Here is a 17,230-nt window from a genome sequence, read left to right on the forward strand (position 1 = left end):
TTGTTTGTTAAAATAAAAGAGGTAATTGAATCGTGTGAAAATGGATATCAATTCAAATTTCCCCGCTTAACTTGAACGCAGAAGTAAATTGGCGGATTTAGCGGTCTTACCTTCCGCTAAACTTAGCAAGGAATGCGGATCGTTGTTTTCTCCGGTTGTGAATACACTTTGAGTTCTTCGCGCCAAATCCAGCGAGGAAATTCAATTTCTCTATTACTATACGCCTAGCGAGGTTCCCTTTATAAAAAAAGAAAACTAAGAAGAAATTAAATTGGTGTAAAATCATAGACGATTTCGGGTTTTGTTTTCCACTAAATATAGAGAATAGTAAGGAGTCCTATTTATTCGTAGAACATTGGTTGAGTATTGTGGAAGCCTGAACTGATTTCGCGGAACAAATGGCTACACTGCCCGAATATCGCCACTTTTGCGACACAACCGGAGGCATCACTCGCTTGTTGTTAGTGTGGACGGAACCAGGCTCTGGACGGAAGACGCGGAGAGTGCCCCCTGGCGTTCAAGAAGAGGTGAGTTGAGAGGCGGCGCCTAGCGTCGTCAGGACGGCGCAGAGCACCAGGCTCGCTTCCAGCGTCACCCGCAGCAGCGGCCCAGGCGGGGACAGGTTGTGCTGCATGGCGGCACGCGTCTCGCCTACGGAAGGTCAGAAACACAAAAATGAAAAAGCGACCAAGATGCTCAAATATATATATATATATATATATATATATATATATATATATATATATATATATATATATACATACAACACGGGCACTTCACGTCATCGTACGTGGTCTCCGAGGAGGATATGAACGAATATGTGCAGATGAATGAACCGTACTTAATCCAATGAATTAAAGAATCCAAGTTTTCAGGAACCCGCCGAAAGCCAAAAATTGGCTTTCGGCGGGTTCTGGCTCCGCCAATTTTTGGCTTTCGGCGGGTTCCTGAAAACTTGGATTCTTTAATTCATTGGATTAAGTACGGTTCATTCATCTGCACATATTCGTTCATATATATATATATATATATATATATATATATATATATATATATATATATATATATATATATATATATATATATATATATATATATATATATATATATATATATATAATATTTAAAGGACTTTATTGTAATTTTTCGCAATTTTTTTTTACGTTATTTTTTTGCCACTGGTAAACTTGAGCTTATTACAATACATTTGAGCAAACAAAAAAGAAAGCTTAACGATTATAGGAACATGCTTCTATAATCGGGTCTACTCTCGACTTGGAAGTTTGCTTCGGAATGTCTCGTAAGTCAACGTTCGCCTCTAGACGTAATACTGCCCTAAAGTTTAGCTTTTTTTATTTTTTTTATTTTTTTTTTTTGCAAAGGTTTATTTTCAATAGATATATCCTATCCAGACACTAGATAAACCTTTCTTCAGGGGAAGGAGTTCACTGTTTCCCTAAAATATCGCGGTCCGATGCCTGGCATCAAGATAAATATAGCAAACATATCTGAAAACGTAAGGATTAAACTCTGGCGATTCTGTACCACCTCGCCTCCGTAGTTGTTCTTCCTGCAATTATATTAAATACAATTTTAGAACAAGAGGAGGAAGGTATTTTAAAAAAGACATTAAAAATGTGTATCTGCCATGCGCAAGAACACCGATCATATGTTCTTGTAATTTGTATTCCGAGTAGAATAACAAAGCAAAGCCACGGTTTCAACAAAGATGTGCTCCTTTGCAAATATCTGCATTTATATGAAAAACTCAACAATGAAGAAACTATTAGTGAAGGTTCGTTCTTTTCTTACGATTGCGACAGGGACCCGATGACTGGAAACGACGATGGTCTGCGGATGTTGGTGGTCCTAAAAATGACTGATAGGACTCCAGCAAGTAGAGAAATATAAAAGAAACGTCTATTTACAGTAGAGATCGAATTGTTGCCCGACCGACGTTCTTCACGGCCCTCGCGCGTCCCCCTTTCCTTTTCTTTTTTTTTTTTCCATCTCTCGCTCGAGCCACAGTCGAGTCGCTCACTTTAAAGTCATCCTGAGCGAAAAGAAAGACGAAACCGAAACTACAGCCACTGTACCGAAACCCTGCGCATGTCGCCTCTCTGGATTTGTGGCTGTCGTTTACGTTGACCTTCATACTATTTTTATTGTTTTTTTCCAATTATATGTTAAGTTATTCTTCTATAATTAGTGCACCATGACGGCGCAAATTACTTACTCTAGGAATGTTCCGAATTCGTAAAAGAACAAATTGCGGAACTATGCAGTGCTCAGAGTACATCTGAAAGGATGTTCTCATCTTCTTTTGCCCTATACGTCGGTAAAATTTCACTGCGATTAGGAATTATAATTTATAACGAGCATCACGCTACTGGAGTTTGTTATCAACGGAAAAAAAATATCATAAAAATAACTACGCAGGTTTTGTCAAACAAATTGTTAAAATTAAATAAACTCAAAGGAAGAGAGAACTCAAACAACAAAGACAGTCTGTAACAAAACTGCTTTCGCGCAATCATTCATGAAGCGAAATGAGAAGAGAACTAACAATTGGAACGGGAAAAATAGTAAAAGGGAAAAAAATCTATCATAAATCAACCAAATATACAAATAGCGAACGCAATACATGCGAGCCAGTGAATTTTCGATAACGTTTAGACGTTTGAAGAAGACCTAAAAAATATTGGAGTACCGATATATCTTATTGCCGCGTGTGTGTATAAGCGTGTGTGGGTGAAACAAAAAATGTAAAAAGAGTCACCGTAGAAAAAATGTATATAACTATATATAATTAAAATAAACTTGGGGGGGAGGGGGAGGGGGAAGGCAGATATTTTGAGAGTCGAAATACTGTCTCATGCGAGAACTAGAGATGGATAACGTGCATGTATGTGCTCATACTCGAAGAAGAATCAGCGATAGAGGGAAAAGCGTGACATCTGTGGGAAAAGTTAAAGTTTAAAATAAAAAGTAAGCAATACATGTAAAAAAATTAAAACAACAGGTACAATTAAAGACAAAAAATTCAAGCAATATCCTTGAAAAAAAAAAAGAGAGAGACTTTGGAGATACAAGGGAGCAACCAAACTATAGATGACATGAAACAAGAAACACAACCACCAATGATTCAAGAATGTAAAATACTGCGGAATAAAAACGTTATAGTTTATGCCATTTATATAGATTTATAAACAAAATTCCCACATTGGGTCGAACTCATTGCTTTCATTCTATCCAATCAAAACCAGATTGTTGCATTAAAAAAATCAGAAAACATGCAACAGTGAAGAGGTTCTAATCAACCTTGAAACAAGTTGTGGAAATAAATGTAATATGATTTAATATAAATACAGTTCCAGCCCTTGCGTTTGTTCGTAATTGTAGTTGCATCTTTCCTTTTAGGGAACTAAGTAGGCTGAGAGCATTTTTTTTTAATCCACTGAAAGCTGAAACATGACAAGGGGGTTTTCAGTTCAAGTGACTATCAGCAAAAGGAGCCGATTTCTGATTATTCTTAACGGTTGTGAGGGCTTGGTGTTAATGGCCTGACAACTGCTGACATAGTCCTCTGGTTTTGAAATTACGAATTATTGCTAATTAAAATTGCACCACTAAATGCTGAAATGTATTTTAAAGTAACTTAATACAGAGCAAACATCCAACTTCACTCAAGCAACGGGGACAACAAAGCGTTCGAATTATCAGAAAAAAAAGTAATAAAATAGTAGCTCTTAAATGAAATATTTCAAATATTAAACAAATTCCTACTTGCCTTAAACTGAGCTGACATATATTTATACGATGGTGGATATACTTTTTTTTAAAAGAAGGATTGCGCAATTGGCAATGTTAAATACAAGCCCTACTCAGTACGTAACTGTTGCTGTTAACTGTTTTACTTGCTCATGTTATTTACCAGATTCGAGTTTCAGTGTGCGAGTCTATGCTTTGGTGCCCATCTGCCATATTACTTGTCTTTGCGACACCATTCTCACCAGTCAAAAAAATCCAGCCGAAATAGGGAGGTATTTTTAGCCGACCTACGGAAGGAAACCTTGAAGGAAGCCTTCTGCTTGTCTTAGTAAAGCACAGCCGAAATGTTCTTAAGTTCCCAGATGAAGCCAATTATCTTAGCGAGACATCAGCAACTATTCCGAAGCTCCCACACGCTCTACTTACAAGCTCTTGTCGCAAAGGATGACAACAAAATCCCGGTTCCTTGCTGATTCTTTCATATGAACTGCGGCAAAACCCGAAACTCTGCTCAGTGTTGCGCCCATTTACACTGCCATGGTAAAATTTAGCGGGCTTCCATCACGCTAAATTCAGCAGATTATGTTTATGCTGCACTGTTGCGTCACATGGCACCATGACGTCATGAGACACTAAATCCCACAAAATCTGGAAAAAAACATTTCTCGCAACATGTAGCTGAAAATCTTTTCCCGGATATTCTTACGAGTACCAGCAACAATTTATACGCTATATTTAGCGAGGAAATTTTGCCCCTGTGACGTCACGATGTGGCGGCACTGTGATTCTTCGCAAAACTGGGCGGAAATATTGTCCCGTTAACTATAGAACATATTTATCGCTAAATATTACAGAAATATTGCGACGTAATATGAAATGACGTCTCAATATCACGACTCGGTGATCTTCCTCCCGCCCCTAAATTTAGCAAAGAACTTTTTCCGCTGAATTTAGAGGGTTTCACTTAACTACACGAAGCATACGCAAGAGTTTCTGCAAAAACAACACAAAAAAAAACTATCACCGTAAAAGAAAAAAAAAAAAAAAAGATAAGAAAAAGTTTACCGTTCAGAACGTGCACGACGACCTTGGTTGAGTACGCGTTCGAGGGGCCGCACGTGTAGTTGCCCGAGTCCTCCGGTCTTGCGTTGCGGATGAAGAGGCTACTGACCTGGGCGTCCTGGCCTCGCTTGCCGCCCAAGATGTGCCCGGGTCCACCCTCTGCCGCGTCGTAGTTAATCATGCGGTCGTTGTGGTACCAGAACACGAACACCGGAGCTCCGGGCTGTGTTCGACGGCGCAGCTCACGCTGATCGAGGACCCGCTGTTGACGAACAGCTCGGGGGACTCCAGGATCAGGGCCCGGGGCACTGCGGTGCGGGAGAGAAATTCACGCGTCGTCACTTGTGCCGTCGTCATTCAGAGGGAACGTCAAAGTGCGTTCACGCTGGAGGGAATGATCGCGTGCATATGGCAAACTGGAGCGTGCGTTTCTTTGCGTGGATCTCGGATATACATTGCTCTACGCCTTCTCGATTATTGGGTCGAGTGCTGCGAGACGCACCGCATGACTGCATGGGAACTATGGTGCGTTTAGATTTAAGAGTTTCCAGTTGCTCGGTTGGAGTCACGCGGTTCGTTGGCGGAGTTTGCGATACAAGCTGCGACGGTCAGTCTAAAGCGTCAGTCGTCTGCGAACGTCTCCGCCTTGCTCCGTCCCTTCATTGCCGCTATCCGCCTCGCCTCCGAACACGCCTGCATGTGCACCCAATCTCCCCAGAAAGCGTACGCCACTAGATTGCAAGCGTTCACCATCACTCAAGTTGCCCCCTCCCTTAAATCTTGGCTATCCTACGCTAAACTTGGCTTTGGAATGGGCTTCTGTATACTGAGCTGTTTGTACAAACATAGCATTTCGTAAAGCTCGACTTTTTCTCATTTGCACATATAACACTTGCATTATGTTTTTCTTTTGGCGGGTGCCCGGATTATTCCAAATGTATCTGCGATTTTTTTTTAAATTACGGGTAAACCCCGGGTGTGACCGCACCTGGGTTATTCATAAACCAACGTATATTAAATCATACTTTGGTCCCTTTAATATTTGCCGTTCTAAATCACTCGGTTAAGTTATAAGTATTTAGGTCTGATTTTACTTTATATTGGAAATACAACTCTCTTCAAAAAATTAACTGAATTTTCGATTATTTTGTTGTTGTTTTCTTGTTTTTTAATTGCAAGTGCTATGCTATGGCAATGCTTGTCACTTACGTTTTTCTGATGTGCGTAATATATCAATTAAGGCTTAATTTACTTTATCCTGGTTACAAATATATTTGCCCACGAAACTTTAAGACTGAATGCATGCAAGACGCAATTAGAAATATTTTGAACTTTTTTAAAATAAAGGTTATGCGATTATTGCGAACCTATAGAACTTGTAACCCTTAAAGTTTGTAGATGTGAAGAACACATTTTTTTTGTAAATCTATTCCTCACAACACTGCTTTTATCGGCAAAGAAAAGGAAACTAGGACGCACAAAAGATCTTTCTGGGTCCCATGGGTAGCCGGAAACAAAATTCCCCAATAAGATCTCCTTCAGTCAAGACATTCTTCCGTGTTTCAGCGAAATCAAGCCCCTTCTTCGTCTTTCAGCGTTTCGATCTTTCAAAAGCCGGTTCTGCGAGACGAGTCTTATCTCCCTTTTTTTATTTTGCCAGACAAAAACGACCAAAATTACAAAACTAGATATTCAAAGAATACTTATTAGTCTGCACAGAAAATTCTGAAAATAAAAATATAGACGAATTACGAAGGAGTTAATGCGAAGGAATTCATATCTTTGCCGTACGACAGTGCCGAGAAGAAAGAGGAGAACGACTGCAGAAAAGTATAATTATAAACTCTCATCCTTCACACGCCCAAAATGTATCTTCACAAAAAGACTAAAGTATATTTCTTTTTTTCTTAAAAAATCCCTACCACTTTTGTCCCGACCAACTTTGGTCGGGACTAAAATGCTTCCTAAATACTTAAATCGATAGAAGCGCCTGGATAGAACCGCCCCTTTTTTTTTTTCTTATGAAATGATGAAATGGTCGAAGAAAATATTTGAGCAATGCTTATAATAAGTCAAACCCTGTTCATTCCTTGTTGCTACCATAAAAAAAAAATGTTTGAACAAGAAGACAGTCTAACACTTTAACGTGCCGGAATTTCAGTGCGCGTGGAGGTACAAAATAGGAATCGGGCCATCGCTAAAATGCAAGAAAACGGTCAAGTAGCTTACCTTCTCCTTCGTACTATTGTAGAGAAAGAATGATGATAATAAACTTCTTTATATGTATCTAAATATTTATATTGGGAGTTCGATCGCGCCATCTTATGAAGCTGTTCGGAGCCACGATGCACAATGTCATGTCTCGCGAGGCTTTTCCAAAAACATTGTTTATCTGGCAAATATATCTTTTTTGTTGTTGTTGTTGTTGCTATTTCATAAAACACGTCCGCTAACTTTTTTTTTTTTGTTCTTGTTTAATAAATACGCCGATATTTGTTTACTGGGTATGAGCTACGTAAAGCACAAAATAAAGACATCCCGGTGCTAGGCCACCAAAGAAGAAAGATATGGATTTTTGAGGCATCTCCTCTTCGAAACTGGGTCAAAACATGAAAACTTCGAAGAAACCTCGTGTACTGTCGTGTAGAACCTGCAAATATGCGACCGGGTTTCCCGAAATGGCAGTTGAAGTTCAAGGTCAGGGGATCGGAAGACAACCTACGCATCTGCAACAATATTGTCCCGACCTAAGCTGAACAAAATACATAAAAGGAAAGGAGTCGTCTTTACTGCGTGCGTCTATAAATATATATATGCCCATTTATTATTTGCGTCCCGACATCGCAAGACTGTGTGCAGCGTTTTTATATAAACGGTAATATCGTATTTAAGTATATTTATTTGTTGTGAATATTGTTCCATCTGAGGATTGAAATGAAGGTATATTTTTATTTACGTGTTTTGGTAACTACACTGCACCAAGTTTAGGGAGTTGTAAGAATGTAACTTTGATAGAAGCAATTCTTTAATAGACGAAATTTGTGCGGATAATATTTGGTTTTCTAATTTGGTATTTACTTAAAAATTAACATCGATCTGAGCACATTTCTTTGACAGTTCACAGCATAAGTACTCAAGCTCAGAAAAAAAAAATTTACTTGTTCGAAAATTAAAATACCTTTGGAAAACAAAACAGAAGATCTAAGCGTCACTTTTAATACGTAACCTAATAATAAATGTTAAATTCAGTGCGCTTTGATGTTTTCCATTCAGGCAAGATGCCACCGCATTCTTAGCTGGGCGGCTACACTGGCACATAAAAGATTAAGCATCAATGCTGTTGGGTGATTCCACGTCAGTTCATGCAATGATGGTCCGGGTCATAATTTAGATATTTTTGTTAAAAATATATGTGAAAGCCATGTTCTTGGGAGGAACATTCAGCTAGATATGAACGCCGTAACAATTTTTTTCGCTGAGAAATAAAATAGAGAAGCTTGAGGCGTGGAAATTGAGAAGATTTCACAATGCTACTTTGCACAGTCGTTATTTCCTTATCGAACCTTTCACGGCACCATAACTTTTTTAATAGGTTTTACAAAGGTTATACAACACATACATAAAAAATTAAAAATATCCATAAAATATTTCAATGCAAACAAAAATATCAAACATGGCACAAAAACGCGTTTTAGAGACATATTCATAATTTGTTTTGCAAATAAACCATCTTTCATAGTACTTCACAAAACATATAAAAATGCGCGTATTTAAATATTCTTTACGAATATATAAAGGTAATATGCCCACCCTTAAACATATTTTTGTTATCAACGCGGAAATTCGGCTGATTTCTCAAAATGTGGCAAGATTGGGCGTCGATATTTAAAAAACTCCATCTTTTATTTTCTTTAAACTCCCCTTGGCACTTTGCAGTGACTTGAACTAACCTGTGATGGCAAAAGATTGAGTAACATATGACCTCCAAGCGGGAAAAGCTACGACAAACCTTCACTCGGAGCGAGCCGACGTCTTCGTCATAGCGGCTTTGCCGCACAGCACCAAACGTTTGGGCGTTAGTTATGGCATGCATTTTATATTATTAAAATTCTTTTTTATACGCGGTGAGTATTAGTGACGTGAAAGGGAGCTTTGAGCTGGAATGCCATTAATTAGCTTACAATTCACAGGCATAAAACGGCCCCACTCTGCAAATTCGCTACCTATGCATCATTCATAAGCTTAAAACTCTCAGTTGCGCGAATGGCCATGTATACATCTGGCCTCTCGGCATATGATGACTTTCACAGATGAGTTTCCTGGATTCCTTAGACAGGTTTTACGGTGGTCCACTTTGCTTGCTTCACTGCACGAAACTCTCGAACTCGAAGACAGTTGTGAGCACTGCGCAGAGTGGTTTGACGCTTTTTGCGAAGTGCTGAAGGCATGTAGCTCCCACCAGGAACGCAAGCGATTGTACGTGCTTCTGCCACCAATCATCCTAAAGAAAACAATACTGCGTCTGGTGTCGGGTGCGACTGCCTACATGATTGATCAAACATAAAAACTGAAGCGCAAAGGTGGTGTTTGGGCAACCCCCCATCCCTACATGGGGAAAAAGGCGAATGCCGAAGACGTGGGGGTTGCAATTGAGTACTACACACGCGACGACCTCGCATGCTCTGTTCAAAGCCCCGACAAAAAGGACGTCGTCAAAGCCATGATCAACGACATGTTCAAAGTCGTAAAAAGGTTTATGACCCGCTCTATTAAGGAAGCTTACCAGCTGTTTAGGAAGGCCAATCCCCAACCCGAACTAGGCATCTCCAAATTTTATTCCCTACGACCAAAATGGGTAAAAAAAAAAGTCCCGAGCACGAGGTGTGCGCATGCATGTATTGCGTCAATTTTCAGTTGCTTTTAACGGCAATAACAAATGCCCCAAAGAAGACATTTACTGAAGACGACATCAAGCGCATCTACCTCTTCTGCGCTCCACAGAACGATTGCTTTCTGCGCCGTTGCGAAAAGTGCCCAAAAACGCAGTGCATCTCGCTGCAGTCGCTTCATCTCGACGAAGACCAAGAGATCTGTTTCGCATTATGGGACGCTGGCGAACTCGTCAAAAAGGTTATGGACACTTCTGCCTTCCTGCGGCAATAGGAGAGCGAAAAGTATATGAGGCATTCTTACATCCTTGACCTTGAACGAAGCCTGATACATGACACAAGAACCGCCTTACCACCCAAGGCAGTGATGTTCCACTTCGATTTTGCGGAAAAATGGACAGTACTCTTTCCAACCGAAGTGCGGAGTTTTCATTGAAAAAAAAACTCAAGTGTCTCTCGCCACAAGTGTGGTTACGTCCACGCAAGGCACGCAAAGCTTTGCCGTTGTCACCGATGGTACACGAAACATGACACAGCTCACGCTCTTCTAGCCACATAGGCCATAAAAGAGTATGTTAATGTTCATTTCCCAGTCTTTTTTGAAATAATTTTTGTATCAGACGGAGCGGCGGCGCATTTCAAGAATCGCTTCCAATTCCACGAATTGTCTCGGAAGCCGCACTCTTCGGCAAGATGGATCTTTTCAGCCACTGGACACGGAGAAAGCGCTTGCGATGAAGTAGGTGAAAGAACCAACGCTCACCAAGTTGAGATCTTCGCTCAACTCAACGATTGCCACCGCTAAAGACTTTGTGGAAGTGCTACGTAAAAAAGTAACAAATGTCTGCATGTTTCACCTGTCTGTGGAACGGGTTCGAGAGTTTCGTGCGGTAAAGCAAGCAGAGTGGACCACCATAAAACCTGTGAGAGGAATCCAGGCTTCTTATCTGTGGAAGTCATCATATGCCGAGAGGCCGGATGTATATATGGCCACTCGCGTAACTGAGAGTTTTAAGCTTATCTATGCATAGTTAGCGAATTCGCACAGTGGAGCCGTTTTGTTCCTGTGAATTGTAAGCTAATTAATGGTATTCCAGCTCAAAGTCCATTTTCGCGTCACTAATATTCAGCCCTTATGAAAAAAAAATTTTAATAATATAAAATACATGCCATAACTAACGCTCAAAACGTTTGGTGCTGTGCGGCAAAGCCGCTATGACGAAGACGTCGGCTCGCTCCGAGTGAAGGTTTGTCGTAGCTTTTCCCGCTTGGAGGTCATATGTTACTCAATCTTTTGCCATCATAGGTTAGTTCAAGTCACTGCAAAGTGCCAAGGGGAGTTTGAAGAAAATAAAAGATGTAGTTTTTTAAATATCGACGCCCAATCTTGCCACATTTTGAGAAGTCAGCCGAATTTCCGCGTTGATAACAAAAATATGTTTAAGGGTGGGCATATTATATTTATATATTCGTAAAGAGTATTTAAATACGCGCATTTTGATATGTTTTGTGAAGTATTATGAAAGATGGTTTATTTGCAAAACAATTGTGAATATGTCTCAAAAACGCGTTTTTGTGGCATGTTTGATATTTTTGTTTGCATCGAAATATTTTATGGATATTTTTAATTTTTTATGTATGTGTTGTATAACCTTTGTAAAACCTATTAAAAAAGTGATAGTGCCGTGAAAGGTTCGAAAAGGAAATGACGACTGTGCAAATTAGCATTGTGAAATCTTCTCAATTTCCACGCCTTAAGCTTCTCTATTTTATATCTCAGCGAAAAAAATTGTTACGGCGTTCATATCTAGCTGAATGTTCCTCCCAAAAACATAGCTTTCATATATATTTTTAACAAAAATATCTAAAATATGACCCGGACCATCATTGCATGAATTGACGTGGAATCACCCTGTTTTAGTCCGTTGAGCGTGTGAACAGAGTGATGTCTCTCATTCTCCATTGCCTACGTAGCTTCAGTGGCACACTCAGCTGTCTTTCTTGCTGAGGGATCCCAATATGCAAAGAAACAGAATGAGAGAAGGAGAAAAGAACGCCGGTTGTCGTCAGAGCACCGACATTTGATTGGAAGGACAGTTAGAAGACTCACGGTGCTTTCTGCCTTCGTCCCCCTCCAAGCAGAGCGACCCAGCGCGTCGTCTGCTTCTCGACGAGGATCTGGGGTTCGGCGTTCGGCACTCGAACGCCAGACCCTGGGTTCTGCTTTGTGCGTTTGAACGCTAAAACCTCTGCGAGGAGCTGGCAATGCTTTTGCTCACTCCGCTTAGAGAGATACGGTGGGCCAGATAGAGCTAGCCTTTGTGCCTACTCCCTTCAGTGTCCTTGCTATCCGAGCCGGGCGCTCTGACATCATCAAGCACTCCCGTCCCCTCCTCCCTCTCAAATTCTCTCCGCTACGACCTCCCCCGGGGTTCTCACCGAGCACGGTGAGGCGCACGAAGTAGAAGATGAGCGGGCGGATGTTGATCTCGCACTCGTAGTCGCCGGCGTCCGTGGGCTGGGTGCGCTTGATCTGGAGCATCCAGTCCTCGGAGCGGTCCATGTGTACCGCCTGGAAACGCTCGTCCGCGGTGTACGTGGCCAGGCCCACCGTGAGGACGTGGAAGTCACGTCGGCGGTTCCAGGACACCTGAGGAATGAAAAGTCTGAAATAAGCTTATTTAAAATATTTTTTTTTAGATTGTTGGGCCTTCCTATATCATTGTTTATTAAGAAACTTATACCCGTATTTTTCTGCTTTACTATATAGAGACACCTGATGAATCCTTCATAGAACCCATCCCATGAATCCGGTTTTAGAGCGCAGCTCTTAGGCGCCCGTTTCCGGCTTGAGCGGTGCTGGCGTCGGCGTCGTCGCCAGCGTTGGCGTAAACGTGAGTTCACGTGACCCCCGTGAGGTCATGTGATCCCGGTGACGTCACGCGACCGCCGTGAGGTCGCGTGACCCCGGTGATGTCTCGTAACCCCCATGAGGTCACGTGACCTCGGTGACGTCACGCGACCCCTGTGAGGTCGCCTTACCCCAATGACGTCACGCGACCCCGGTGGCGTCACGTGACCCCCGTGAGGTCATATGAACCCCGTGAGGTCACGTGACCCCGGTGACGTCACGGGACCCCCGTGACGTCACGAGTGTAACCTGATTCCACGGTTACTCCGACGGTGACGGCGACGCCGCTCGGCGGGAGGAGTAGCAGGCAGGATGAGGAGGGGAGGAGGAGAGAGGACGGGATAATGCTCCCCTCAGTACTCTTCCCTCCTCCTCCTTAAGAGCTGCGCTCTGATTCGGTGTTACAGGGAGCTTTCATTTTTTTGTTTTCACTGTGTAACGGTAACTCAAAGAAACAATTAAAAAGGGAGCCTTGAACTTCGTTTCAACTAAAGTTCAGACGCAGCCGATGCTACGAGCTAATGGGTCCATTCGACAGCGTCAAAAAGCGCCCCATAAAGATGTTAGTTATGTTTATATACGAGTTCAATCATCACTGGCCCAATCATGTACAGGAATGTCCTAGTGAAGCAACTTGGTTGGTATCATTAGCTCGTAGCGTCGAGCGCGTCTGCATGTCAGCTGAAACGAAGTATGGGCTGCATTTTCGTGTGGATTGGTGCGGACTGCGCATCGGGCATTCTCAGTTCGGCATTTTTTCTCAATTCGAGGCAGCCGCGAACTTGCATATTCGCTAGAGGATTAATTGCTACCGGGCAAAAGTCAAGTGTGAACACAGCATTCGTGCAACAATTAACCGCTCGAATGATGTTGATGCAAATAATGCAATGGTGTCGCGAGGCATTATTATTGGTAGCCGCTTGAAGCCGTCAAAAAGTTTTAAAAGAGGTTATAAGTAGGACACTCCTATTTTATAAAATTCAGAATGGCAACAAGTTCAACGAAATATTTTCGCACTCTATGAACTAGCCTTTGAACATTCGAATAATAAAATTGCTGTTAGTCAAATTTTAACCCGACGCCGTTTCATGCCTTTTTTATAAATGTCGAAGGCCACATGGACACTTCTGACTCGCTTGTCTCTCGTGTAACGTATCGCGTTAATCTAGCGGGAAAGATGCACCGGAGAACGAGTACCATACGAACCCGTCGCCTCTAGGGAGTGATTAGTCCAGATATCTCTGTCGAGGAAACAAGCAACACTCGGTCTCTCAATGTCGCTGATCCATCAAATCAACTCGACACGTTCATCCGGCGTGTGGCAAATTAGAACTCGTCGAGACAACTGCGCCGCGACAAACACGTACGCATGGGAGCGCACATGTTTCATTTCTTGCCTGCCGATATTTTGTGGCACATAATGGCGTATTATAGTACATAAATTGGACATTTGAGTCTCTGCTCTCTTGTGATCACCTCTTCCATGCGCAAAAAAAATATTTTTATTATTGAAGCTGGGATTAGAGGTTAAAAAAGTACTTATTATGAATGAAACACAAACTAGTGAAAGAGTGCCTATTAGAACCGCCAGTCTGAAAGTCGCATGAGTAGGTAGATTGAATTTCGTTAGTCGTAATTTGATATAAAAAAATAGACATGCACTTACTTACACAGTTCGCTAAACTGCTCCCAGATATTCTAGCTGTTCACTGTAACTGTAACTGTTCGATAAACTGTTCAGATTTTTAACGGCGAACGAGATTGTGTAAACTATTTTTTTTTTGGTACTGTGTTCTATGTTTGAGCGTGCAGCCGTCCTTCAACGCTGGAAAATACTTGTGCCTACATAACACGAACTAATATGTATTGTAATCAATTTTGACAATAAATGTACAACTTATTTATTTAAAAAGAAATTATTACCCTTCCTAATCTTTTTTGTTTTATATAGTTATGTGTAAAACATAACCTAGAGAATTTTCTTTAAAAAATTGACTAATGTGATATATTAAAAAGTTGCAAAACACTTCAAATTTATTGGAAATCAAACAACAACAGAAACGAGCCCGAGCTTTCCTCACTAGATATTCGTTTTTCCTTGGACCCAGTTTTTCTTTATTAAAAAAAAAACATTACTTTACAAATAATTATTAATAAGGCGTTTGTTCACTTTATCTCTCGATTTACCGTTCATAATTTTCCCGTGCCTTTATGTCACCATAAATACGGGTAGAAAATATCGATCTCAAGAAACGCAAGCTGATGCAATCACGACGGTAGCCCGCGCCTTTTTAGGAACAATTCTGCTCCTTCACTTTTACGCAGTGACGCTGAAACATCACGACACTGCAACTTTTCAAGAAGTTTTGATTTTTCTCAGCACCAGAAACATCAGAAATTTCGCTCCGTCCTGCGACCATATATTGCCTCACTCTATGAATAACACGCACACAGCAAACCGTTCCCTATAAACAAGCACCGTCTTGACAGGCAAACATATTCCTGTCACGTATCACCCCACACCAACGTTGTCCCTTCACAAAAGCAAACACAGTTTGTTCTAGTATATATATTTTTTTCATCGCGTGAATGTTCGGAAGGCAGTGCATGGATGATGCTACAACCGCTGACCTCAATATCGATGGGCCGCTGCGGAGTGCATGAGCGAGAAACCCTTTCCGGAAAACAAAAAGCGGCCAAGGCGGTACGGCAGGCTTTGCGGCGAAGCCTCGTTGGGAAATCCAGGGGAGCGAAACGTTCGCACGTTTCGCGGACGTGACTCGGTACAGAGTACGACGACGGACAGTTTGACCTGCACTACGTCCTCGCAGTCCTCTCCAAGTGAGAGGCTTGCGTTGCCGTTTGGTCGGTTTCAAATATCGGTTCTTCTAGTAGCACCTGTTTGCTCTGCTTTTTCAAAGACAGCAGAAGGGGCAATCTGGGACGCGAAGCTTTTTGGAATAGCATCGTTTCCCTGTGTTCTTGAGACCATCACCGTAAAAGCTCGGCGTATTGCTGAGGTGTCGATTTTTGAGGACAGTTGAATCGCTGGTACGGTTTTTCCGTCTTGCTTTTCCATGTGCCTCTTTCAGAATCTGCTTTTGCTTGGCAGTTGAATGTTGGTATTCGGGATTCATTGTAAAAAAAAAAACCTGCGGTGAAAAGGACCTAATGAATTTTGTTCACCACACAACGAGGAGCGATAATTTTTGCATCAAGGATGTTCGAAGGGCCACTTTATTGGATGAACTTAATCACGTGCTTAACTGGACTAATTGCAAAAGTATGCCACGTAGCCATACAAATGAATAATATATTTTATAAGAGGATGTGGTGTACTGCATAATGTACTTCAACCTCGGAGTGCAGGGCCTGCTTTTTAATGGGACTTGTTCGCTATTTGCGTGTTTCAACCTAACAAATACTAAATAGGTTTCTTGCTTTTTTTTTGCGTCCATGTAAGATAGCTAGCAACTTAATTCGGTTGCCTCGCGTACCTGGAAACAATTTTTTGTGCTCCTTTGAATACCCAAATAAATTAAATAAGCAAACACCTGTCACCGCAGAGTAACATCTTAATTGCAAACGAGAACATTTTAAATATTAATCCTGGAAACCATAGACGATCGCGCATGTCATCCTATATTGAGGCATGCTAAGTAGCTCATCTCTGCAGGCTAAGACCGACACACACAACGCTATTCGGTATTGAATAGAAGCCTGTTTATTATTTTACAAAACTCCATTTAGCGTCCCTGTGGTGTATATAATCTTAGTTCCTTTATTCTTAAATGGGGTAATAAGCACGGCGTTCCCTAGCGTCGCTTAATAATTTATGATGATTTCATCTCACTGACACGTTGTTAGAGTATTATTAGCGCTAAAAGAGTGAAAGAAGACAACCTTTTTTTTTTGTACTGAACAATTATTTTCTCAAAGTTCCTCAATTGTAACGATGCCTATCTGTCTTTACATGAGCTCACATTATAATACGACGATAGCATGAAGCAGCTCTTGTCTCAAAAAAACCGACGTCGGTGGCGTGACGAAAAAGTCCTAATCGGTCAATAGCGTCGTGACATCAGAGCCACATGGCCTCGCGCGCGAAATTCGAACAACCCACGACGCGAACGTGAAAAGATGCGTCACACGTGCAACGAAAGTAAAACATGACATGTAGTGGGTATGAAAGCTTGCCGCCATGTCTCAAGTAATTTCACTTTCTCAAGTAAGTTCTTGGCCTCAAGGAAACTTTTGAAGTATTTTAGGTGGGATTTGAACCCACGACACTTCGGTTGGGAGCCAGACATGCATTGGCGAGGCCACTCAAGGCACGCTTGCACGGCGAATGAGAAAGTTCGCATGATGAGATCTTATTTGCAATTTTCAGTCGCGACGTCGCTCGGGGTGCAAAATAGTGAACCGTAGCTGAGATGATCGACGTCAGTACTGAAAATTACAAAGAATCGGACCAAGGTAATCAGACATAAGGCTTTGATGGCCACTGGTAACAATGATTAACATATCCTTGTATCTACTGTTTACATCGAGCCTGTTTACCAACCTTCAAACCTAAGTCTTTTGAGGCCTTCACTTA

General features: G+C 41.5%; 1 protein-coding gene across 1 annotated transcript; it reads right to left on the reverse strand.

Moving 5' to 3' along the window:
- Positions 1–517: 517 nt before the first annotated feature.
- Positions 518–12,366, reverse strand: LOC8031851 (zwei Ig domain protein zig-8-like). The gene is given in 4 exon segments (XM_042288832.1): positions 518–651; positions 4,837–5,049; positions 5,052–5,141; positions 12,162–12,366. Coding segments are annotated over 4 exon segments (561 nt in total). The 5' UTR covers positions 12,286–12,366.
- Between the last annotated feature and the right edge of the window lie 4,864 nt (positions 12,367–17,230).

Source organism: Ixodes scapularis, unplaced genomic scaffold (assembly GCF_016920785.2).
Source record: "Ixodes scapularis isolate PalLabHiFi unplaced genomic scaffold, ASM1692078v2 PGA_scaffold11__112_contigs__length_91849675, whole genome shotgun sequence".
Taxonomy (NCBI): domain Eukaryota; kingdom Metazoa; phylum Arthropoda; class Arachnida; order Ixodida; family Ixodidae; genus Ixodes; species Ixodes scapularis.